At 40.9% G+C, this 26,823-nt stretch overlaps 1 protein-coding gene across 6 annotated transcripts in view; it reads left to right on the top strand.

The window, feature by feature from the left end:
- The first annotated feature begins 2,764 nt into the window (after window positions 1–2,764).
- ANKRD44 (ankyrin repeat domain 44) overlaps window positions 2,765–26,823 on the top strand; it is a 142,505-nt gene continuing 118,446 nt past the window's right edge. For 2 of the 6 annotated variants that reach the window (XM_088135680.1, XM_088135682.1), the window contains exon 1: window positions 2,765–3,159. In XM_088135680.1, coding sequence (XP_087991806.1) covers window positions 3,133–3,159 — 27 coding nt within the window. In that variant the 5' untranslated portion in view covers window positions 2,765–3,132. The remainder of the gene's footprint in view (window positions 3,160–26,823) is intronic. The other 4 variants (XM_088135681.1, XM_088135683.1, XM_088135684.1 and 1 more) reach the window with 3 other exon arrangements.

Genomic DNA, 26,823 nt, shown 5'->3' on the forward strand with positions numbered 1-26,823 from the left:
AAGCATGCATTTGTTGTTCAGGAACAACACTGTACATTATGGGGAGAGCAAGGCTGCAACAAGTGAGATGAATATGTGAAGTTGGTATGACCCTAACCAACACAAGCAAGGATGATACCATGTTTCTAAGTGATTTTGGGGGTTTGTACTTGAGTATTCATGTATCTTCCCCCTCAAAATTCCAGGAAACACAATTTTCAGCAACTGGCAGGTATGTGTGTCAAAAAATGTTTTTGGGAACCATAGATAACTCTAGGATCTCAAGTTGCCCAATAATAGCTTAATATGTTCTATAAACACGTATCCTATTCAGGTAGTCCTCATTTACAACTGCCTAGTTTAGTGACTGTTCAGTTATTATGGTGATGAAAAAGTAACTTTGTAACCAATCCTGTATTTACGACTATCACAGGTGTGTAAAGCAAAAGAACACTGAAGTAAGATTGTAAAATTGTGATGTTTCACTCAGGAACTGCTTCGCTTAATGACCAAGTTACTGGTGCCAATTGTGGTTGCTAAATGAGGACTACCTATATTTTATTACATAAACAAGATTACTACTCCTTTGCAATCCTGACCTCATGGTATGTGGGAATACTACATGATAGTATTGCTTGGGTTTGGGTTTTACTCTCCAAAGTTGATTGATGCTTTAAAAAAATTAACAGATTTAAGAAGCCAAGTGGAAGAAATGGGAAATCAGACAGGTTATCAAAGTCAAGTGATATCTTCCATATGATATAATTGAGAAACCCATCACTGAGGGCCAGAGCAAATGCAGGTGTTGGAGGACAGTGCTGTCTATTAGATCCATTCTATTAAACTGAATCAAAAGAATTACTATGAAAACATGCACAGGAGTCCTCTGTATTAATTCCCGCTTCTATGAGATTCCAGTGCTTTCCAAGTCGTCTTTAAATGTTTTTCATCATCTTTGCTCCCAGTGGTATCCAACTCTTGGAAATCTTTGGGTGAAGAGATAACAAGAAGAACTAGAACAGAGTGATGGATGGACTTGGGGTTGGTTCAGATAGTCAAGGATAGCTGTCAATTAGTAGATGCACCTCAGATGATACAACAAAACACACCTGGCTGTTTCCAGCACAGATTATTGCCCATGTTCATTTTGCTATGCTTTGCTGTATTTGCTATATGGGAGTCCACACTTAGTTTCCACTTAGATGGTTGTTATTAATTAGTTTGTGGAGGAACCTATCTCAACCCTCCAGCAGTGACTTGCTTCATCAAGTCTCCATCATGGCTATGCTGGCTGGGGAGCTAGTCCACACCTCTGAAGGTTGCACGGGCTGGAGAAAACTATACTAGAGCAAGCCCCCAAATAAGATTTCTCTGGAAAGCCACCATCTTCCAGTGCGGAAATGGAAACACTACATTTTCCTCTCTGTGCATAATAAAACCATCCTGTGCTTTTGCAGGATCAGGGGTGGGGTGTGGAGGAGGCATATAAATGAAGGGAAAGTCAAGTGGGGGTTATGGTCTCTCATCTTCCCATTTAAACTGTACTCCATCCAGACAGTCCAAATGGACTCATCATGGCTGAGTACAATTAAGCTGACCAAGAGTGTATAAATTTCACTACTTGCTATTTTATCACAATTGTGCTCCTCAGTGTGCTGGAGATGGGATCCTTGAAAGACAGTATACATTTGCAGTGAAAGATTGGGAGCCATGCAAGATGGAGGGAAAGCCTCCAAGGCCACACTTTTTAAAACTTCTTTCAATTGCTACCTTATGTTCCCTTTAAACATGCCAAAATCTTAGGATATTAAGATTCTCAAGATTTTAAGGAATCTTAGACATATTTATTATATAACAATCAGGTTCATGGAGAACTTGCAGTCTCACATTTTAAGCTCTAATTTTAGCTCAGGGTTTGGCTAAAATAATTATTTCACATACATACAAAGACAGCAACACTCCAGATGTTCAAATGTAGATTCAAAAGATGCATTGTCAATTTTTAAAATGTCTTTGTAGTGTGAGAATGGAGAAAAAGAGAAAATAGTGTAAAAATTTACACTAAAAACAGTGTAAAAATGATATATGGCTGGCTAGGGAATTCTGGAAGTTGAAGTCCACACATCTTCAAGTGGCCAAGGTTGAGAAACACTGGTCTAGACTGAGTAATACTTTAAAAAACTCAGCTAAATTTTATATTAAACTATATTAATATACAGGTGAAACTCAAAAAATTAGAATATCGTGCAAATATTCATTTATGTCAGTAAGGCAACTCAAAAGGTGAAACCAATATATGAGATAGACGCATTACATGCAAAGCGAGATATGTCAAGCCTTACTTTGGTATAATTGTGATGATTATGGCGTACAGCCATAATCCAGGCCAGAAAGCTCCTTATCTTTCCTTATAGGACATCTGGACTTGCCCTCAATCCATTAATTCATCAAATGGGGATTTTACCATAAAAGCCGAGAAGCACCCCAAGTCCAGGGCCGACCTTGAGGCAAGAGCCCGCGGCCCATACAGTGGGCATCCTCCAAGGACAGAAGGCCTGAACTCGAACATAATACCGTCTGAAGAGTAAAGGAGGAGTTAAGACCGTTGTGTCCAGAATTTAACCTAGCCCAACTACCTCACCGAATCCAAGCCGCTGCTAATTCAATTACCGATAAATAACTCATTGTGCTTCAAGAGCGCACGCACCAAGCAGAGACAGCAATTGCAAGGGGCAGGTTTCGCGCGCGGGGGAACACCAGGGGGCGGAACAAAGGAAACGACCCCGATGGGCGCCACAACAACAGTCGGCAGGAGCAGCCTCGCATTTCCGGACACGGAGGAGGAGGAGGAGGAGGAGGGGAGAGCCAGGCGCCGCTCCAAGCCATGCTCGGCAGGGGGCGCTCCTGCTCAAGGCGAGCGCGGCCCGGAGTGCGTGTTGGAGTGATGTCAGGGCTAGCTGGGTTGAATGCATCCGTACTTCCTGTATCAGAGCGGGCTTGGCTAAATACCAGCGGGTTTTTCTCCTCCTGACCTAGCGAGCTGCCGCGGGAGGCGGATTGTCAGCCCGGGATCGCGCGTCTCCCCTTTGGAACGTGGCTTGGCATCTCCAGGCAGGAGAGCTGCATGTGGGGAAGCAAAGCCCGAGGGAAACCATGGCAGTCCTCAAACTGACCGACCAGGTAAACAAGAGACCACCAACAATAGAATCGGGGAGGGCGAGGGTGGGGGAAGCCCACGAATAGCTGCTGTGTCGCCGGGAGGCTTCTCGAAAGCAGCAGCAGCTGCGGCGGCGGCGGCAGCGCGCGCCGGAGGCTGGTTCTTCGTTTTAGGAGGTGGGGGATCCCAAACTGGGCGCCAGGTCTCCTTCTCTCGGCTGCGAGCCTTGCAAGCCATCTCGCGGGCTCCTGGGTGCCGCTGGTTCCCTTTAAGGAGGCTGCTTCTTCGCTCGGGGGCCGATCCAGGGGCGGGGGCAGAGGAGAGTGGAGTGTGAGGAGACGGTCGAGGCGGATCGCCCGTCAAGTTTCTCATTGTCTAGGAAAGGGAGCAGTTGTCAAAACAGGAGGCGATGGGACGGGCATCTCGGAACGGCAGAGCTTTGGCTGTGTTCTCACAACACACCGGCCCCCCGTGCTTTAGGCATTCGCGCAGCACGCTGACCTTTAAATGAACCACACGGACAGCCGGCCCCAGACCACGAAGTAGCCGGCTGCGTTTTCGTGCGACCTCAGTTCCAGCCCACGGCTTTAACGCATACCGACGCGTTTTGCCCTAATCTTGACTGTGTTGGCATTTATCGGCCAGGGAGATGCTTTCACGTGTTGACCTGCTTGCTCTCCGTCTCCGCTGCTGGGGGGACGTGGGTAAGGGCGCCTCCTAAGAAACGGGTAGCGTGTGCCGGGGCGATGGAACAGTTGAATTACGCTGTTAGTTGTAACTCCCCTTCAGTCCCAGCCGTGGCATGAATGGCTTCACCCGAAATGTTAATTCTCCTGTATTGCGCCCCCGCCTCTCGTCTCCCCCGTTCAAACGCTGACACTTCAGAGCTATCTGCATTCATGGCTGTTAATTGGCTTGTTCAATCAGGGCCGGTCCCCAGTTGCTGGAGAGCTCAAATATTTATGCAGCTTTTATAAGCCAGAATTCTAAAAAAAGGAGCCGCTCCTAATAGGCTGTTTGTTGAACCAATCCTCGGAACTTTTAGATTCGTTGAAGGCAAAGCTGGGAGCAGGGAGCTGAAGGGCTGGTTGCCTTAATTAAGTTAAACCGCCTGGGTAGGATGAAAGGCAAAACAAGCCACTTTTAAAAAGGGGTCTTGAGCTCATTTCTTAACATATCGCTTGTCAAAAAATAAGAAGGACCAACCTCACTCTTTTCCAAGCACAGGGATGCTATGTCATGGATGCCAGGCAAATAGGCCCCTTTAATTCTTTTCTAGGCTGTAGGCGGTGGGTGAGTTTGGCAGAGATTCCAGTGGGCTTCATAAATGAGTGAAATGTGGGGTGTGATAGTTAAACTTCCTCTGCCTTCCCCAGGGGTGTCCCAAAGCCCACACATTATACATCTAATTTGGAAAATAGAGATTTATAACACATTAGCGTTGAAACACACTCAAGGAACTCAAAGGAAGTTTTAACTATCACAGTTCAGAATGTTCAGTTTAAATATTATCCTGGAACCATGTAGTAAAATTGTGTCAAAAATCTTGGCAGTAAGGATTATTCCTTTAGATTTGCAGAGAAGCGAAGAAATTGCTGGTTGTCCCTGCATGAAATAGTGTCTGCTGTTCATTACACAAGAATTGTTTTCTTAGATATGTTTGTATAAGAAATTGTAAATGCATGTTAAGGAGTACTTTGACATAATTCATTCTAAATCATTTATTTCTGTTGAAATGATTCTTAAATAGCACATTCTTTTCTTACCTATAGTCATACAAAGCATTTAAGGGTGACGTGTGGTCTGACCCATCTCTAGAATATGCTGACTATTTTACATTCAGTTGATGTAATCTACTAATTTTGGTTTAATTTAGCGTGTGTATAATTTGTCACATAAATTTTGGTCTAAGTCTTCTATTTCTTCTAAAGGTATCACTGAGTTCTCTTTATAGGAACACCTCCTCTTTTCTCTACATCCAATATTGTACTGCACTGTAGGGTTAGCTAATAACTTTATGTATTCTTATATGAAATAGTCTGTAACATTCTATAAGAGGTGAAAAGTTTAGAATTGACATGTTTGTGACCTGACAGAATAAACTCTGAAGATAAACTGTACTTTTTGATAGCCTAAATGGTTTTTCAGAATTGTAAGGCAGCAGCATTTATAAATGCTGTCTCTGGCCTGCCTCTTGATACTGCTTTGTTTTCATATAGATACTTATAACTTATGGCAAAATTATTTCATTTTGGGTGGCTTTCTCTGTGCTCTACAGGGTAGCTCCAAGTTCCATTAATCCAGCTATGATTTGTAAATTGAACATCTTTGCTGCAGTGAATACTGAAAATATTAGTGCTTTAGATGTCATTTCAATACTTAGATGCTTTTCTTGAAGCCAGGTTTTCCTGGGAATTAGTTATGAAGGTTTAAAAACTTTAACGAGCCTTGATGATTAATGGTATGTGTCAAACTTTCTTCAGACATGATTATATTTTTGTAAGCTGTCCAGAGCCGCTAGAACTGGGCAGCGTATAAAGATGAGAGAGAGAGAGAGAAGGAAAGAGGGAGAGATTCAGGGTTTGCACAACATAGTAAACCCAAACTAAATGTACCACTTTTAGGGTTTAGCATACAAAATCATGTTTTGGCTTAGCATGTTGTGACTTATTTGTTGAACAAATTTGTTCAACAAACCATGGTTAAGCAAACCAAGATTTTAGCACAATGTGTAAAGGAAGTTACTTTACTTTTTTCCTCGTGTTGCATAGTTCCAATCATAGATAAATGAGTTCTAATCAACCACATTTAGTATAAAGAAGTTTAAAGGCTTCTCTGGAAGGTAAAGGCAAGAACTCCTGCTTTTCCTGAGCCGGTTCCAGCAACCCTGCCCCCCCTCCCAATAGGAGGCCTTCTGATTCCCTGGAGCTTTTTCATTGGTGGAATAAGGGAGCAGTGGCCAATCCCTGCCAGTAGCCCCTTCTCCTGAAGGCTGGGGAGCAACCCAGAGTGGTAGGAGAGGTGGCTGTGAAGGTGCACAGGGAGAGTGGGATCTTACTGTTCTCACCCCTACCAATTGCTATTTTAAATGTACACGCTGGGCTTTTTAATACTGATAAGAACACCCCTGCTAGGTGAAGCTAAGAGTCATCTTAGTCCAGCATTTTACTCCTCATAAAATGGCCAGCCAGATCCCTCTTGGGTGCTTAGAAGCAGGAACACAGACATACCACTCTCCCACCCTTGTTCCCCTGCTGGTATTTGGAGGAGTGCTGCTTCCAATCCAGAGGTCACATTCAGTCTTCAAGATTAATAGTCTTTGATAGACTGGTCCACCATGAATTTACCCACCCCCCTTTTGAAACCATTGTACTTCAAATTCTGTTTTGAATTATCATTGTTAGCCATTTTCAAATAACAAAGCTGGGGGGGGGGAAATAACTGCAAATAATTAATAAATAAAATTTCTGCCAGTGGAAAAAGCCTGAATGGAATTAAAATTTTAGATGCAATCCACTAGAGGAGTTTGTGCATCACTCTAAGACATAATGAGATTTGTATGATTTGTCCTTATGTGTTTAGTTTATTCCAGAGCATGGATCAGTGTAATATGTGAATCCAGTCACTCTTACAGACAGTTTAGTGGCCACAATAAAATATGTCTTCAGAAAAATATGCATTTCTGGTAAATCAGTTTTAAACACATTTAAATGTAAATCAAATTTTAATTTTGATTCCATTTTTGTTCTGGTTCCAGCATGACTACCTACAAGCAATTCAAATCTATATCAGCTCTCCACCCCTCAAAAGTTGCACAGTTGTGGCTTATCACAGCTGTCATAGCAGACACTATATGTTCATCTTGTTGAAATGATTGACTTTTGCCAGGTGCCTTTAACATATACTGTCCACCATTTGTTACTTAAGGTTGGCTGTGCTTCAGCAAAAGCCCATTTCAGGCAGCTTCTGAGGCAGTGCATTGTCCTGTAAAGAACTAATTTCTGCTTTTTAGCTTGGTGGTTTGTATAAACATCCTGCTTGTGGGTGTTACATGGAGGTTTATGCAAGAACTTCTACAACTCTTGTGACACATGTTACAAGACACCATGCTTCTGGGTTTGCTTCAGGTCTATGAGCCTGAATGTAGTGTCACTGCATGCTTAACCAGAAATAATACCGTGAAACCCTGTTTTCATGATGTACCTAGGATGGCATATTACATGAAACACCATTTCTAAACACAAGGGACATTCTAGGCAGGAGTAGAATATTGGCTCTATGATGAAACAAACACATGATCTTGCACGCATGAAGACAGTTCCATTTACTGGTAAAACATCCAAGAAAATACCCAGCAAAACCTTATGCATTCATTGGTGGAGTTGGACAGGTGACTGTCAGGGTGCTTCCAGTTGAGAAGCCTGTTGACATGGCTTACAGATTCTTCCTGGATCCACATGTTGATTGGGTTTGTATGTTCTGCTATACTGTGATTGGTTCCACTATGGTTTATTGAATAAATCACAATTGGCTAGATCACATGTTTCACCACACCCAATCATGGGTTACAAACTGTAATGATTTGGTTGACTTAATGTGCTAATCCAAAACCAAACCATGTTTTCACCCAAAGTGTGATCAGTATCATCCCCCATTGCTAATCATCCCAGGTTTTTTCCTCCTGCCATAGATGATCCATTAAAAACAGAAAGACAGAATAGCTGACTGGTGAGAGAGGTGATATCCTTTCCCCACCAGACTGAGTATGGTTTAGGAAGCAAACAGCCATAAGCTGGGTTCATCCTGGAGTAAAGTGATCAACCCTACAGTTAAATTGTTAAATGTTTTTTAACCCATAATTCTTAGATTATGGTACTTAATTCCACCCCAATTGCTTTTTTGCACTCCGTATCTCTGCTAAAGGCCCAGGAACAATAAGAAGTCCATTGGTTAGGTGTAGAAATAGCTTTAAAATTGCCCTCAGAAAATAACACAGTATATTGAAGAAACCAAAATGATCCTAAATTCGATAGAAACCATTACTGGTGGAATATATTACACTGTATTCTGGCATAACCCAGCCATCACTGAGGGGATATAAACTGTTTCCTCATTACTGTTCTGTCAGCACAGTCAGGGTTGGACGAATCTAGAAGACCCTATTAGTCACTAGTGGGGAGACAATTTTTGATAGAAGAAGCACTGTGCTGAATAAGACCAAAGGCCTGTTTTGCCCAGCATTCTGCTCCCACAGTAGGCAAGGAGATGCCAATGGGAAGCCCACAAGCAGGACTTTAGCCCAGCAGCACTTTCCATCTTAGACACTGCTATTAGTTTAAAGTTCAGCTGACAACTCATTTGTCTCTGTTTGCTTTTAAAGATCTCTCTCTCTCATAGTCACTCAACAGGCTGTGGTCAAAATTCAGTATTCTGCAAAAATGCAAACACAGAGAACTTGCTAGTGGGAGCAATGATGCTAGAAGAAAATGCCCTTTTCTTTTATTCAGTTCAATGTTACTTTTTTTTTTTAACGCAGAATTTCCTCATCAGAGAATCTCTGCTTTTATGACGTGCAGATCACTTGTATAGCTGAGGATATGGATTAGGAGTAGGATGGTAACCACCATCCTTGCACAGTACCTTGCAGATGAGATTTGTGTCTACACTTTAGGCTCAAGGAAGGAAGAGATAAAATTAACTCTGTGTTTATCAAATGGCTTGTCCAGAAGAAATCTAATCAAAATATGTGCCTCTCCCAGAAGGTAACTAGCTACAGCTTTGCTTGACAAATAGGGAAGTGCAGCAGTCTATAAAGTCTGTTATATTATGTGTATCCATCTGTCTAGGTGTATATGCTGTGCAGGTTGCAGTTCCTTGAAATATGAATGGCCTTGTTTCTTAAGGCACAGTATTTTTTCGGTGCCTAATATGTGACTTGTAACCTTTTCCACCCAGCTACAGCAGAGGGATTTGGTTGTCATGCCAACGTTTGAATAGAGGAGAGCCCTGCACTGTGCAAGCATTCATATATGTCCCATGGTAATCCCAAGGCCATGTCTGACCTTATAATTGATGTTTTTTGGATGGGTCTGGAGATGCAGGTAAAGTTTGCTTATAGCTTTCTGATAAGATTGTTCTTCTTGTAAAATGGCAACAAAATCCCACTGCAGCTTTACCAGCCTGAACATTTTGGAATTATGAATGGAGTCTGACTTGTCTGTAAAAGTTAATTTAATTGAAGATGAAATTAAAATCTTCTGTCTTTCCTCGCTTTCTCCTCCATGGACCTAGCTGATTGGCCTATGCCAGAAATAAGCAATCTGACGTTCTCTAGATACTTCCCCCAAACCTTGGGGGTGCATCAGTACTACTGAGTTGTAATTTTTAAGGTGACAGAGGTGGACCTGCAATACCTATAAACCCATTCAGCGTATTAAGGAATCAGGGTTTCTGGGAACTGTAGTCCAAAAAATAGAGAAAGCACCATATTGCTTATCTGGTCTATGCATGATATACATTTTATAGTTCCTCCTTTTCCTTCTCAAGCTCCAAGGGAACCATGAAACAGATATTGAAATGTATTATTCACAATATTGTTTGCAGTTCGGCTGTTAAATACCATCTGGTATATATCATGAACTTTCACCACAACAGAATTTACATATTTCTTTTACCATGCTGCCATAATGAAAATGTAGGAATTGCTATATGTGACATCTGGACTAGCTAACTGGATTCATAGTTCAGATAATAGGATGCCCCATCAAGGTCAGTGTCAGTGGTCCAGACTCAACTTTCTTTAGGATATGAAGACATTTTTTTCACACCTCAATGGCCTTTCATGGTTGTAGTCCTAGCTGTATCAGGTTCCTTGATCCTGCCAAGCAACCTTCCCCAACCTGGGGAAGTTATGTTGGACTTCAATGGCCACAACATCCAGGGGGTTATGGGAGTTAACTTAAATATTTATAGAGGGCAGCAGATGAACAAAGACCACTGTGGGAAGTTCTGTTCAGGTGAATTCCCGTTTCACTTGAAAGGGAAGCCACAGATGTGTAGGAGACAGGCCCAGTATCTATCACTCTGTCCCCTTGCATAGTCTGAGCCTTTATGCATTTCAGAATGTGTGATTCCTCAAATAAACATTAATAGAACATTGTATTGGATGTATACTTTAGTTGATGTTTCTTTATCATGTGATTAAGAGATGTAAAACATGAATACTGATTGATCCTTTACACACATTTGTCTCAGATATGTTACATATAGAGCATTCAATACTTTATGTAATAAAATGAATAATGCAATGATTAAAATCATAATTCCTAAAATAAAATACAGTATTGTGGAAATGGTAGGAATGTCATCCACTTAAATACACTTTAGCAGATCATTCAAGAGGAATAAATTTTTAGATGAATAAAACAATAGTTCTGAAACAAAACTTTTTTTCCTTTTTAGATAAAGCACATATTATTTGCATTGCAGTTGGTGGCATAGAAGAATTAGAGGATATACTTGAGTGGCAAGCCAGCCAATTTTTATTTTCTATGTTTTATTTCTCTTAGCAAGAACTGAAATAGGAAACATCCAGATACAGTTCAGTTCATTGCCATCTAGTGACTAAATTATACCATGGCACTATCCACACAGAAACCATAATTTTAGAAAAACATGCTGTCTTGGGTGAAAATGATTTCAGAATTATTCTTCTGAGAATGCAGAATATTGTTCTGCAACATTTATAAGTAGAGTCTTTTGACTGGAGCGGCATATAGATCTGAATAAATGAATAAGCACACTTTGGGCCTCTCTCCTAAATCCATGAAGCATAGATTTGGACTACAATTCCTGTCATCTGTGCCATTTGATAAGGCTAGTTGGAACTAATGGGGTTGTAGTCTTAAAGGTGGGAAGATAACAGGTGTGAGAAAGTTGGGTTGATGTTAAATAGTTAGGCAAGATTTTATAGTAAAGAAATGGGCTATTCCTCTGAAATGGCTATCAAATATTGTACTGTACTGTACTCAGAGAGAATGAGTATTATGAAATATAACCTAACCTAAACCTTATTGTTAGGTCACCATAAGTCTTTCAGCAGCAGCTGGATTAATTCACCATTTCACCCTTTTTTCTATGATGATTTGCAAGTCTGAGAGTGTCAGTTCCTACTCCCACCTTTCTTACTTCCTCAAAAGATCATTTGGTGTACAAATATAAAGAGGAAGTGAGTATTTTGTAAGAATATTTTGTTAAGATGTGCTGCTTTGAATATTAAGAGTCACAATACATTACAGACTAATCCATTCCTTATGACATATTTCATAGATGAGGGCTCATTTCACCAGTTGCATATACTATGAGTCTTTTGAGTTTTATAGGTTAGTAAAAAAAAAAAGTGCTTAGAAGTGTTTATAAGTCACTAATAATACAGGACAAAGTATTCACTTTTGCGTTTGATTTAGTTTTGTAAGTATAAGTCCAGTACAGTCTCTAGTACTGTCTTGACATTTTCCTGTTTACAGGATTTTGGCCACATTATCCTTATGCCCTCAGTTACTAGTGTATTCCTCTGCTGTAGGAAAGAAAACCTAACAAGACTTGCTAGAAGTTAAGGATACTTGTCTGTGTGGTGGGCCTTCTGCTTATTTAATTATCTGCCCCGGTTATTGATTTTAGAGAATTTATGAGAATAAGAGAAGTTTTATTAACGATAGCTAGCTACACTGCCAAAGCATCATCACATTTTGCCAACTTGAGCATTCAAAATTATCTGTTTTCATCTTCACAGTGGGCCCTTTTTTCTCTAAGAGTAGCACTGTTGTGGTAGTACATCAATCATGAAGTTTGGCTTTGGGCTCTTCCTCATGACTGCATTATGGCCTTGAAGGAGCAAAGAAGTAGGCCAGCACATTTTGCTGAGCCCTATTTTGCTTTAATAATGAAGCCAGGGTGTGGTGACGTTCCTACAGTTTTAATGTGGGACAATTGGTGGATTTCCATGGTTTCATTCACTGTCCCGCCAATCATCATAGGCTCACAGGAGAAACATCCACCAATCATTCTCCTTAATGTGGGCTGGGAAGAAGGTGAGTTTTGACAGATGGTTAGAGCAGGGGATTTAGCCCTTTGTCAAACCTCGCTCTGTCTTTATGCAAGTGTGGAGAGGAAGCTGGAACAGTATTAAACCAGTGATCATTTAATTAGTTTTTTAAAAAATTTTAAAAAAATTATTGAAACAGCAGTAGTTAAGTATTACTTAAAACCATTTAGAACAGGTAAAATCAAATTAAGGGATACTTTTCAGTCTGTTGTTGGGTTCACACATTTTGTAAAATAAAGTGTTAATGTTCCATTGCCTGTGAAGAAGTTTGAATATATTTTGAGATCTAGCAAAACCTCTTCCAGAATTATAACTGACGGACTTGCAGTTCCTCTAGTCTTGGCTGTTTACATATTTTGGTAAGTGAACTTGACATTTCTCTTGGCTGATGATTTGCCCTTGAAGGGAGCACCTGAACACATCAAGAGCCTCCAGCAAACAATATTGTTTCTGAAGGGAGCAGGCTCTAGTACAGAACTTCTGTCTGCAATAGGTGTTTAAATCTCTGGTTCATATGCGCCCTCAAAGTCCCCCTGTCATAGGCAGAAATCAAATGCTTTGAAACTGCAAGCAGCAACTCTTTTAGCAAACCCTGGGCTTCTGCTTTCCCTGGAGCTGAAACCACAAACGATTGTCTTGGGTAGGACTTACTCTTTGCTTCTGGCATGATTAGTATGTCGAGGTTTATGGTTCCTACGGCTGGATTGAGACCACCCAGAGCCAGAAGGGTGGTTGCAATCCAGGCCTCATTCTTTTGCACTGGAGATTAAAACCTGGTGACCTACTAAAGAGATGCAGGGCCAGCCAGAGGCTAAGTAATGGCACACATCTGTCAAGAGCTGGCTTCACACTGTCTGTACAGACGCAAAAAAAAAAAAAGTCTGCAGTTTAGGCAAGCTACTCGCAATATAGCATGCACTGCCAACTGGTCCTTTCTTTCTTTCTTTCTTTCTTTCTTTCTTTCTTTCTTTCTTTCTTTCTTTCTTTCTTTCTTTCTTTCTTTCTTTCTTTCTTTCTTTCTTTCTTTCTTTCTTTCTTTCTCCTCTCCTCTCCTCTCCTCTCCTCTCCTCTCCTCTCCTCTCCTCTCCTCTCCTCTCCTCTCCTCTCCTCTCCTCTCCTCTCCCTTCCCTTCCCTTCCCTGTGTGTTTTCAAAACAAAAATAGCAATCCAATCAGTGCAACAGATTTGTCCTTCTGACATCTGTTTATAGTTACCTGTTCAGTATGAAACAGGCAGAGTTTAGATCTCCAGCCGTAAACACTGAAGCAGCAACCCCCTCTCTCTGGCCATATGTGCTCTTTCCCAAATACCGAGAATCTAGAAATAATTGTTATCTACTGAGATTGTATATTCATGCTGTTATTTTGCCAGAAGATGTGGGTTTGGAGAAGTATGGCTTCAATTAAGAGCTCCCTTCTACTTTCTCTTAACATTGCATCAAATTCCACTTTTCCTCCAGCTAGGCAGCCATTTGGGGCTCAGCTGCACTTTTTCACTTGTGCCATAATGCAACTTGCCCTGGTTTGACACCTTCCAGTTTCAGGTGTGTTGGAACTGCAGCCCCCAGAATTATGAGCTTGGCTGTGTTGGCTGGGAATTCTGGGAGCTGCAGTCCCAGCAGAGTTGGAGGGTCCAGCATAATAATGTGCTTATGGCATTACTGTGCAGTAGACCCTGAGATGTGTGTATCAAATCTCATACTGTTTCATGCTTCTTTTTGAAAAGACCAGGGGGTGGAAACTGCCTTCTGTAGGCCTCTCACCTCAGTTTCCATGAGTCTTGTTGCTGACCAGAAATGGAAAGTTGTCAGTTTTTGACATACAGGCTTCAGTACTATCATGACCCTTGAGGGATGTTGAAAGGGGGTGAGTTTATCTATTCTTCTTGTAGCCCAATCTTTGGTTCTTCTCTAAGACCACCTATGCAGACCCAGCCTCTGTTCTTCATTATGGCACTACCTGAAGGAGACCAGCCTCCTCAACTGTATCAGTTCCCAAGTTTGCCCCAAAAGAGAGAGAGAGAGGAGACCTCATCAAGGCCTCCAGAAACTAAAAAGAAGTACAACTTTTGATGACAAGACAGATCAAGCATAAAGTATATTGCATCCTTCTGTTCTCTTCCAATGGCTCCAGCAAAGATGTGTGACCTAAATTGTTCCAGGTCAATCCCAAGAATCAGGAAAGCACATTCTAGATTAAGGGAACTACTCAACTGGATTCTGACTTAAGGGTAGGTATCAAAGAATACTAAGTCCACATTCCTTACACAGGACCTGTTTAACAGGTTGAAGCATACTGTATGCAGCTTCATTGGGCCTCAGAAAAGGGTGGATCCTAAGCAGAGGCCTTTCTCAGATATTACTTCCTGTGCTCCACCTGCTGTAGTAGTATCCTACCTGCTGCTTCTCCCATGCTCTTCCATGTACTTCACTTGTGCTGTCCCTGGTGAACCAGCAACTGTGCCTCCTTCCCTGCACAGTCTGAATACATGAAGCTAGGCAGGCAATGGAAGAGGAACAGGAGAGGGCACTGTGAGCGGTGGCTGTGGTGGCAGCAGAGGGAGGAGGAGAGCAAGGGAAAAGCTGTCTGTCCTGACAGTGGTCTAAAAGGGATGCAAAAAAGGTATGCTGCCGTGCCTGATTATCTGCTGGCCTGTGTACCCAGTGCCCATTGCAGCTCAAGGCCTATGTCTGCCATCAGCCTGGCTAATGCCCAGTTGTGCTGCCACCACCTCATAGCCCAGGCTGATGTGAAAGTAGCCTTGGAAGACGGGGGGACAAGATGCCGCCTAGGGAACGATCAGATAAAAGAGAAAGGAGTCTGCAACAGAGTAATGGCCAGAAAAAGAAACTTAGGAAGGACCTGCCCTAACCACTCAGGCAGTAAATAGGAAGGCGGGAGATTTATACTTTCAGACTTGCAAGGTTCTGTTAATGCAGCCTTACAATAAAGTAGAATTAGCTCATCTAGTCGTATTTCCTGTCTGGTTTACCCGGGAGGACTGATAGCTAGATCCCTCTCTCTACCAGTTAGGTCAGTGTTTCTCAACCTTGGGAACTTTAAGATGTGTGGACTTCAACTCCCAGAATTCCCCAGCTAGCCATGAGTCCACACATCTTAAAGTTCCCAAGGTTGAGAAACACTGAGTTAGACAGAGGAGGGACTGAGAAGCATGCTGGCCTACTGCCTGACTCCTATTACACTGTTTGGGGCCAGAGGGCCCTGCTGTTGAAACCCCAACAGCACCAGGCCAGATGTTTCCCTCCTCCAATCCCATGTGCTGCCTTCTGTGCTGGGAGAGAGAGGCAGAGAGGGAAAAGTGGTTGACTTGAGAGTGTGAACAGACACATCAATAAAGGAGATCCAGTTGACGTTGTAGATTTGGACTTTTTACCAATTCCTTCACCAAAGACTTTTTGTTAAGCTTGGTAGTTGTGGGTTAAGAGAACAGGTCCCCTTATGGTGAAGTAACTGATTAAATGACAGGAAACAGTGGGTGGGGGTACATGGAGCTTACTTCTAGAAGTAGGACTCTTGAGATAGATTTGTTTTGTTGTTTCTGTTTTCTTTGTACAGTACAACTTAATTAGAAGCAGTTGCTACAGCAGTTTTGTAGAAGTACAGAGGACAAAAACAAAGAAAAATGCATTTCAAAAATGAAAGCTGTTTTTCTCTCTGTCAAAGAAAATGTGTCTCTCTAAAAAAATAGAATTTAAATTTTAAAAAATAGAAATAATAAATATTCAGATCTTGTATCCAATATGTTTCTTCTAAATGTGTCATTATTTTTTAGTTCTGGTTCTTGGGTATGCCATTTTTAATATGCTGTTTTAACATCACATTTTTCAGGAATCCATTAACACTGTTTATCTAGGGTATGTATGGGTGAAGTCTCCAAATCTGGTGTTGCACTTGGACTCTAATTCCTTTAAGGTAGCCCAAGCTTTATGCAAGGTAATACTAGTTTTATTGCCTAATTCTGATAGCTGGTTCTACTAGGAGTAATATTGAAGGTTTTTGATATTTTATTTTACTGACCAAAATGCATGTCTTCTGAAGACTTTGGGTATTGCTGCGTTTAAAATTCAATCTAACCAACACTAACCAAATTTTCCCAATATTTTTTAATTCCTTAGAGCCTTGCAGAATCATGCCACCAACAGCAGTTTAGTTTCTTGATGGAAAAAGAATAAATGTATTAAGCTCCTGAAAAGACGTAGCACAACTTAAATGGCCCAAACCCATCTAGAACAGTAGCTCCACCCACTTACATGACAGCAAAATAACTGGGAAGAATGTTGGCCACCAGGGCCATAGTGTGAATCAATTGTCCTTTTTATTTTGGAATCCACAATGTTCCATAAATGGTGGCAAGGATTTTGTGTATGTGTGTTTTATTGTGCTAAAGCAATGTGCCTAAGCCTGCTTTGTCACCTAGGTTTGTTTTCACAGATGGACTGTTTATTGCTTTTTTTCAACCATTAAGCTAGATGCCATTAAGCCATATTTATTTATTAGACTTTTTTGGGGGCGATTGAGTGAGTGTTGACTGGCCCAAAGTCACCCAGCTGGCTTTGTGCCTAAGGCAGGACTAGAACTCACCATCTCCCAGTTTCTAGCTTGGTGCCTTAACCACTACACCATATTGGCTCTCTATTAGATATTAACATATTTATTAAAGGTATTTCTACTGTGAGGCCTTTGGTTTGCCAAAAGTCAAGCTACAACTGTTATTTGTTAAATTCATGTTTTGCCTTTTATTCTGGAGCTCAAGGCAATATCAGGTTCCTTCCTCCCATTTTTCCCAGCAACCATCCTGTGAAGTAATGGCTGAGAGAATGACTGGCCCAAAGTCACGCCATGAGCTTGCATGGCTGAGGTGACTAGAATCTGGGTCTCTCTCCCCACTCCTCGTCCAACACTTTAATTACTGCAGCAGAAATAATTCAATAAGATCATACTAAAATAAAGGAAAAACAATGTAAAACAGACCAAAACAGCTTTAAAATTCACGATAGACCCATTTTTTTTTTTTTTATTGTGTACGAAAAACTGAGGAACATGAAGCCAGCTTTCAGACTTTCAGAGAGACTTTCATAGTCAGTTGTTGGTACAAAAAAGGGCTTGTCTCATGTATTTCTCATCAATCTTGCTACTCTGAGTGGTAGGGTATACAACAGCTTCTGATGGAGATCCAAGATTGTGAATAATTTTATATAGGAGGAAGGGATTCCAATGTGCATATATTTGTGTAATGCACTGCATCAAGAAACCAGTACCTAGGCTAGGCTAGTCAAATGGAGCAGCTGTATGTTAGCGATCTGATTGTTGGACTTGGAACTTGAAATACAAGTAGTCCCCAGTTTAAGAACGAGTTTTGTTCCCAAGGCCTGTCCTTAAGTCGAATTTGTATGTAAACCAGAACAGTATTATTATATAATACTGTATAAGTAGTATTGTGTAATTAAATCGAATCATTGTGTATTTAACTCAACTTTTGCTACAGTAGGCTCGGTTCTTAACTATGGGTTGCCTGTAACCTGGGCGTTCTTAACCTGACGACTACCTGTAGTTATTTTAGGATAAAAATATATGATTGCTGATTTGAACAAGGTAACAGAACATGATTAAGTAAGGTGGAGTTGAGATTGTTGTGAGGATATCAAAGCTGTGGAAGTTTCTGGAAGAAAAGCACTAAGGTCTCAGTGAGTTAAGTGAGGTAATTCAACAGGACTGCCTGCAGTTCCAAAACTGTGTTAAGATTTATTGGAATTGGGTAGATATATGTGCTTTTCTGCTCTTTAATTTAAAAGCCGTCCTTGTGGCTAATGAAGTCCTGACAGCAATGTAAATCTATTATTACTTTGCTGAACTGCTGCGTGATGCGGGTTGCTCGAGTGAGTGCAATTAATCGAAGTGGCACAGCTTTAGAGACCTGGCTTTTGTTTTGCATGATCTAGATTGCCCACAGAGTTGCCCTGAGCCAACTTTCAGCTCTGCACCTGCCACTTCGGCATGTGGCAACACTTGCTTTCTCTTTCCTTGTCTCCTTTCCCCCTCTGCTAGATGTTGCGTATCTTTCCTTATGAAGCATGCTGCTCTGCTTTCAGCGGTTCTGGATTTCTCATGAAAACATATTGGTTCAGGGGACAAAGAACTTCCACCCTAGAGGAAAGAGTTGTCTTAGAAATAATTGGTATATATTCATGGTTTCATCATTATTCAGTTTCTTTATGCTGATTTTATTTTGCCTTGGGTTCACATTCCAATGGTAAGCTGATTATTTGTTCCTTTCCAAACTATGTCATCGTAGCTGGCATGAAGTGAATATTGTGTAGATGATTTCTGACCTTACCAATAGAGGTCCACTGTGAACCATTTCCCTCCTTAGCTACTGCCCCAGACATCTGGTTTCCTTCCAGGAGAGAAAACTGAAGTGATTTTTTTTCCATCCTGGTAGTATGTTTTGGTAGTAGGGATAATAGCAGGAATGGCAGCAACGTCTTTCAGTTATTAGCTTTTCTAATTCAGTTTTGTATGGCTGGGTTCACAAATTATATTAAGGTTGCCTTTCCTAAGCTGGGTGCCCTCCAGATGTGTGGACTGGAGCATGGCCATTGTTGCAAATTCTTGGAGTCAAAGTCTACACATCTGGAACACATCCTGGTCAGAGAAAGTTACTTGAAGTCATAATAGATTTTGTTTGATCTTGATTTAGTGTGTTTCGTGAACATTGTTTGTAAGACATGGTTAAAAACTTGGAATGTTGTACACATCTGAACAAAAAAATAAACAATGCCTTAATACAAATGCGAACACAGTCAATGTATGGAAAGTGCTCCGAGCACTTATGAAAAATTCTGTATAAATACATTAGCTTGGATTCTAGTTTTAGATTCTGTGAATGCAAGGGTTCCTTCTATCCACCGACCACTTTTGATCCAGTGGAGGATCCTGGTGGTAAAAGCTGGAGTCCATTTATGCTTATGGTTTTATCCCCCTTCCCTCTTCCCTGTTCTGGAGGATACCATCACTTTCCAGGAGTATTGCTAAGGAATATAAAAGGCTGCAAAAATAATCTCCTTTGGGTGTTTTCCTTGAGAGTACAAAATCTGGATCCAAGCCAGTATATTAATAAATATGCTGCTTCCTCTGCTACTAGCTGAGAAAGCTTATGATTACATGGTTAAAACAAACAGGCTTACAACAAAAGTATTAACATATATGGTTGTGGAATTGAACCTTATCACAATAAAATTAAGACCCAGTAACAGAGATATCACAACCTGGACAAGTTGTGGTGTAAATTGGCAATAGCATCAGTGTTAGCAGTGATATTGGTTAGGATTGACAGAGTTATTGGTGTTGGTTGCTAGGTAGCTTTTGGATTAGCAAATGCTACAGTGGCCTAATTTCAGGAAATTACAGGAAATCCTGTAGGGAAGGTGACATCAGAAGACTATCATCACCCATTATGCTAAGCTGTAGATTGTGTATATATCATTTCTTAAATAACATAATAAACCTTGGTTTAGAGAATTTAAAGGTTATTTCAAATAACATCTAAACGGAAACTAATCACATCACCATCATGTTATCTAAGATTCATAGAAAATGTAATGAAAGAAATCTAGTAGATTCTTTTTTCCCTTTTTGCATTGCAAAACCCTAACCTAAGCCAGTCCTAACTCCTTTCATGCTACAATACAATGTTCATTATATTTTTCTAAACCTTTTTCCCAAAAGGAATCAGATAGCAAGGGATGGTAAAATCTTTCACCTGAGACATTGAATGACTCACTTAGCTCAGTAAAAGTAGACTAGGGGTAGGCTGACTGCAGCTATATGAGAGCTGTTTAATTTTCTGCTAGAGCTCACAGTCTTTCTACATGGAAATCCACTCCTTATATCTCCATTTCACCTGATGCATCTTGCTTTTCTTGCTTTTGTTGAACAACTGGCAGTCAGAAATCCTTGCTGGTTGATTTTTATTTTTACATTAAATCTACATCCTTTCCTATAGGAAGTCTAGAAGGTGTACATAACACTCCTCTTATTTTTCCTTCATGAACAACCCAGTTGAGGTGGGTTGAGGCAAGAGAGAACGACTGGCCCAAAGTCTTTCATTGAGCTTCCATGGCTGAGGATGGATTAAAAACTGGGTCTCCCCACTCCTAGTCCAACACCTTAAATAGCACACCACGCTGGTGTAATTTACCAGTAGATCACCAAGTAATTTTCAGTAACCTCAATGTCAGCAGATTCTGAACTACTTCTTGATGAGCTTTAGTGCATATATGCAGCTTTTATGCATGTGTGTGGTTTACTATACCCTGTGTACCAGAGTGCAATTGAACAAGCTCTTTGCACCAATCTGCTTTGTTTTCCAAAAAGTAGTAGTATTTCACTGTTCTATGCTGCTCTGTCCCTGATACAAAGTGAGAAAGAATAGAATCCAACTGAAGCAAAGCCCTTTTCAACATAGAAAGCAGATCTTCACTGAATGTGAAACTACATATATTTTATTTACTTTAAAATACAGACTTTTTATTTGCTTTAGGATAAATATATGGGATTAAGTGCCCAGATCTTTTCTTTCTTTGTGCCTAAATATTTAATTTAAATCATTTGCACTCTATCCCTCAGTGTTTCTGGTCCTACAAGTGGACAACAACAAAACCCTGTAACAATTATAAGCAATGTTTACACACCTTATAATTAGAGAAGTAACTAAAAAAAAGTGATGTTCCAGCAAGTTGTAAAACTGGATTCAAATAATTGGAAAGCTTGGCTAAGTCAAAATAGTTTTATTTAGGGCCAAAAGGACATTCACATTGCTGCCCATTCAGTCTTTCTGTTTGGTAAATGAGTTGTCAAGTCAGAAGAGACCCCCTGTGATAAAGGAGCATTGGCAGAAGAGTGTCTAGGGACCTGATAAGCATAAGGGTTGGGGAAATGCAGTAGATCTGATTTACTACATTTTAAAATAAATGTTGCCCATTAACATCTCAGATACAGCTCTACCTCTTTAAGGCTACCATATCCAAACTCTAACAAAACCTGTCTGTACCATAGCTCTCTGGGAATTATGTGCTCAGTTCCCAAACCTGGAGAAATCCAGACAAAGCTTCAATGAATATCCTAAGGACAATGACAGGCTTGTGTAATAGGAGGCAGTTGCCTGGTTCAATGAAGTAGGAGCAGAAGATGAAAAGCCAAATCTTATTGGATGAGCTATTGGGTACTGTTAAATAAATAAATAAATAAACCAGGGATCAAGTTCATGAACAGTATGGTTATTTTCTCTTTGCTTTTTTAAAATCACATTTGGGGAGGGGGGAACTTTACATGTGACATACATTTCAGAAATAGTTCTATACCACAATCCACCCAGTAGACTGAATTCTGGATTGCAGTGATGGAACAGAGCGATCGGAGCAAAAGCTGATGAAACCTTGTGTTTATGGAATGTTGGTTGCTGATAGGAAGCTAAGGAAAATGTAATATGAGAATGCCTTTGATAAAGCTATGAAGGATGGAATAACAAACAAGAGGCCGTCATTTCCTTCACACTGCCCTGTAGGGTTTTGTTATCAGTCTGATGACAGAACTTGCATAGATTCAGGCTACCATGACTAAATGTATTATTTGTGGCTTGGAGAGAGAGATACTTTCAGAGCAGGTTTTTAAGATGAAAAGAAAGCCTGTTTATGCCTGCCATTTGAGATATCCTAAAAATATAGCAGGAGTATTATATAGATCCAAAAAGTAAACCTATAATTTACTATTTTTGAAACATATCTGAGTCCTTGGTGTGATTGAGGCTCACCTTATCAGGGGTCCCAGTGTTGACTCATCAGTAGCATCCTGTCTGCTAGTGCTCTTCCTTCTTGCTGTCAATGCCTGTACAGGCAAACAAAGATGAGAGGGAGGAGATGCACCAGCATTTTCTCTTCACCTTCTGGTTCTCTGCCCTCCCTCCAGTAGATGTCTTATTTGATGGTGCTGGGGGGGATTGAGGGCACCTTGTCCAAATCTGTAGCCAGCATTGACATATTCTATGCTCAACAAATTGTCTTGCACACACTTTTGAGTAGAAGTTGTGACTGCTGGACCCATTCAGAATTGGTTGTCAAATGATCATTTGTAATGTGAAAAAGGCAGAAAATGAATATCCAAAGAGTAATCATATAGACTGTATTGAACCAATTTTAACTATGTTCACATTTAAATGAAATCAGATTTAGTTCTGTCCTTGTCCTACCAATGCTACTTTATCTTGGAGAGCAGCACGCCATTTGAAAGCCAAGTATGTCATCAGCGCCTAAAAAGTTATACATCCTTGCCTGAAAGGCAGTTATAATTATATGGTATAAAGCTTATGGTATTAAGACTTCATCAGGTTCATGTGTCCCATGAAGTCCTATAGCATAATATTTGATTGAGTTGTATTCAACCTATCTATTCTGCTAGTAGAATAGATTATTTCTATCCTCTTCCCCTTATTTACAGAATAAATCAGAATAGATTTAACATGTATATGTGTAGAAGAAAATGTAGGATCAAGGTAAGTGAAGGAGAGTCTCATTACATTGCTTCAGTCTTTTAGGTGCTGTATTTTGTTCAAAATACAAAGGTGGCTGTGTATTTATACATGTGATCTTTGACTTTGGATGCTTTAGAGAAGAGAGAACGTTGTGGTATTTTTTAATGTGCTCCCAGTGTAAGAGGAACTTGTAATACAGGCTATTTCTGCATTTTCTACATCTGGAGCATGCACACTTGACTGTCTTCCCTACCTTTAAAAGCAACCTCAGCAATCAATGGACAAGCACGCAGTTATCCTGGACATCTTCTCCTGAAGAGAAGATTCCTGAAGTGATTTTCATAGTTGTTTCTATCTTTGTTTCTTCAGTATCCCAGTTCAGTTCAAGAATCTTCTGTGCCTTAATTTGTGCATCCATTTTGATAGTTTAAATAAATATTTGCATTTGACCTTGATTCCTCAAGTCCATTTTTCTGCAGCCTGTTGCTGTCCTGATGCATTTGCCTACAATTTCCCTCATGTCTCCCAGCATACCCAATACAGTGCATCTGGCTGGGGAAGACTGTGGTGGTCATTTGCTGTGGCATAGGTTCAAACAGCTTAAATTGAATTGTGCCATCAAGTTGTGGTCAACTTTTAATGGCCACATAGGCAGATTGTCTCCATGATGATCTGTCCCTAGCCTGGTCCTTCAGCACTTCCAATGGTGACTCATCGCTATGGTAACAATCCACCTTGTTGCTAATTGACCTCTTCTTCTCTTTCCTTCTACCTTTCCCAGCATTACAGCCTTCTCCAGAATCTTCTTCATAGATGTGGTCTAAAGCCAGTGAAACCCCAAATCTGTGTATGCAATATAATAAAGTAGCAGATTTTAGACTGTATTGCTCGGGTCTGCAGTTGTGGGAGTTTTTATTGTGAATACTCTCACAGAAAGAGAACTTCTCCAGATCAGCACATCTGGGAAGATAGGTTTTGGGCCCACTGCTCCTGCATGATTACCAACATTCCATTCAGAAGAAAGATTTATGTTACCAGAAACTCACAGTATTTGTAATATTTTACTTCATTTTAGATCTGCATTTTGAGCATAGGCGAAATCAGAGTTATTCCATAGAAGTCTTTTTTAATATTCTTTATATCAGGGAATATTCAAAACTAGCAACTTCATCTCTAATCTGAGTGATATAATCCATTTTATTTTGTTGGATTTGTGGACTAGGCCAGATGTTATAAGCCTAAATTACAACCAATGAACAGCTCCTACTCACAGATCCCTCAGTTATACTCCCAGTAATGTAAACCAGTGTTGTTATCATCAGGTGGCATCTGAGACCATGGCAGCAATGAGATGAATACCTGGGTGAGATTCTCTTAGTAGTTAGGGCATTGTCCCAGGTCATTAAATTGGTGTGCCAGGAATAATGGAACACCATTATTAGTCTTGATGGGGAAAAAGTGGCATTTAAGCCAATAGGTGTGTATTGCCCTCACCTCCACTTTTTATTGCCCTGCTTCTATTCTGGGAGTTACATCAGGTACACATCTAGGCAGCTGGAAGAGTATTCGCAAAAACATGGCTTGTATGGCCTCAAGTGATTTATAACAGGTAAATGTCCAGTTGACCATAAAGTATTTGGGCCATAGGTTTTGCTACAAAGAGTTTCAGAGCTACTTGTACACATCCCTACCCTTTGTCCAGGTAAACTTCATGTTGACTGCTGTACTCCTTTATGTTGTGATTAATATGCTTCTTCCATATATCTGTGGCCTGGAGCACTATCCCCAGACTCCTGAGCAAGTCATAGACTCCTGACTTGCTCTATGTCATTCCCCTCAATAGCCGATTTAAATCTTTTGGATTTTCTAGCAAAAATCAACACATTGGTTTTCTGGTCATTGATTACTAGAAGGTGCACTCAGCAGTAATGGGTAGAAACCTCTTTTGAGCTAGAGTGGTAGTTTCTACCTTTCTCTCAGGCTGTTTGCTTGTAACCATCTGAGAACTCGTTTTTTTATTTATTTTTATTTATTTATTGGATTTCTCCCCCACCTATCTCCCCCACAATAGGGGACTCTGGGCGACTTACAGAAAACATTAAAACTATCAATATATCTAAAACACATAAAACATCCAAAATTTAAAACAATACTAAAAAAAGGAAGATCCAAGAAGATAGAAAATCAGGCTGCGGAGAGCTGGCCACTATGGGGCTAGCCATCCCCCTGCTTGAAGTATTCCCTCCCCACCCCAGGCCAAGTGGCAGAACCAGGTCTTCAAGGTCCTTCAGAAGGCCAGGAGTGAGGGGGCCAATCGCACCTCCGGGGACAGAATGTTCCAAAGAGCGGGGGCTACTGCAGAGAAGGCTCACCTTCTGGACCCCGCTAGATGGAGTTCTTTTACTGAGGGGGTCCGAAGCATGCCCTCTCTGTGCGATCGGGTGGGATGGGTTGAAGACATAGGGGAGAGGCGGTCCCTTAGGTAACCTGGCCCCATGCCATGTAGGGCTTTAAAGGTAATAACCAACACCTTGAATTGGACCCAGAAGCAAACTGGTATCCAGTGCAGCTCGTGGAGCAACAGTGTTACATGGGCCCTTCTTGGGGCTCCAAAAATAGCCCGTGCAGCCACATTCTGGACCAGCTGTAGCTTCTGGATAGTCTTCAAGGGTAGCCCCATGTAGAGCGCATTGCAGTAGTCTATCTGGGAGATAACAAGGGCATAAGTGACTGTTCGAAGGGCATACTGATCCAGGAAAGGGCGTAACTGATGCACAACCCAAAGCTGTGCAAAGGCCCTCCCAGCCATGGCTGCCACCTGCTCTTCAAGCAGGAGCCGTGAGTCTAGGAGGACCCCCAGATTACGCCCTGGATCTGTCTGGGGTAGTGCCACCCCATCGAGCACCAAAGATGACAAAGTCCCGGATACAGAGAAGCCATTAACCCACAGGCACTCCGTCTTACCAGGGTTCAGCCGAAGCCTGTTGTTCCCCATCCAGACCCTTATAGCCTCCAGACACCCTTACAGCCTCCAGACACCGAGAAAGGGCAGTCACGTTCTCATACTTGTTTTCTTGCGTTACCAAAATGGACTATGTTACTTCACTTTAAAGAGCTTTCCTGACACAATGCCTTCCTGCTATTAACATGGATTTTAAATTTCCCTTTCAGGCATTAGTTTAATTGTAATATGAACCAATGCCATATCTTGGCCTGATCTCATTTACCATCTTGTGGTCAACTGACTCAACAGTTTAGAGTAGAACTGAATATTGTCATTTCAAAAAAGGAGCATCATGAAATCCATCTCTGTCAGAGTAGCACAAATGCAGGAGCTAAAGACCACAGAGGAAGGAAAGGTGAGTAATTTATTCTGCTAGGGTTGCCAACTATTGAAATAGAAACATAGAAGTGCAACACAGACAAGCATATATTTGCCCTGTTTCTCTGAGCAGTGAGGAATTCCAGGATTACTGATTTTACCTGAGATTCCATCAGGAGGAGGAATAACTGGAAAGAATATTTAGTATTATTTACTTATAAACTAATAGAATGACATAGACAGAAGCAAAGTACTTCCTGACAAAACTTTTATCGTATAACCTTCTTGCCTCATTCACACAACGTTACAGGAGATTCAGATCGTGTTATTTTCTCTGGTTTCTTTCAGATCATGTAAATCGTTCATCTTTCCATTTATAAACCTTCCCATCATTTCTTCCATCTTTTTTTCCTTCCAGAAAAAAAATAATGAGAGGAAAAATAATATGGCCTTAGTCCTTATCTTCCCAACAGCTGGCTGGGAAACCAAAATACTGTGCCAGAATCCCTAGTTTGGGAGAGGTCTTGTCTTTGGAGGACATTTTTTGGTTGTTGCTATTGTTCCTGTACGGGGCAGGGGGATGACTTCGCTATCGGTCCTGTTGTCCCAGTGAAAACCCACCACTTCTCCCCCCTTTCTCCATGGTAGCTGTTAAAGAATTATATAAAAATAACCACTCTCACCATGGCACCTTTAAATGATGTACCTAGCATCAGA

This window comes from Python bivittatus, unplaced genomic scaffold (assembly GCF_059951505.1).
Source record: "Python bivittatus isolate LINGU-HERP-01145 unplaced genomic scaffold, Pbiv_v1 ctg000200_np1212, whole genome shotgun sequence".
NCBI classification, from domain to species: Eukaryota; Metazoa; Chordata; class Lepidosauria; order Squamata; family Pythonidae; genus Python; species Python bivittatus.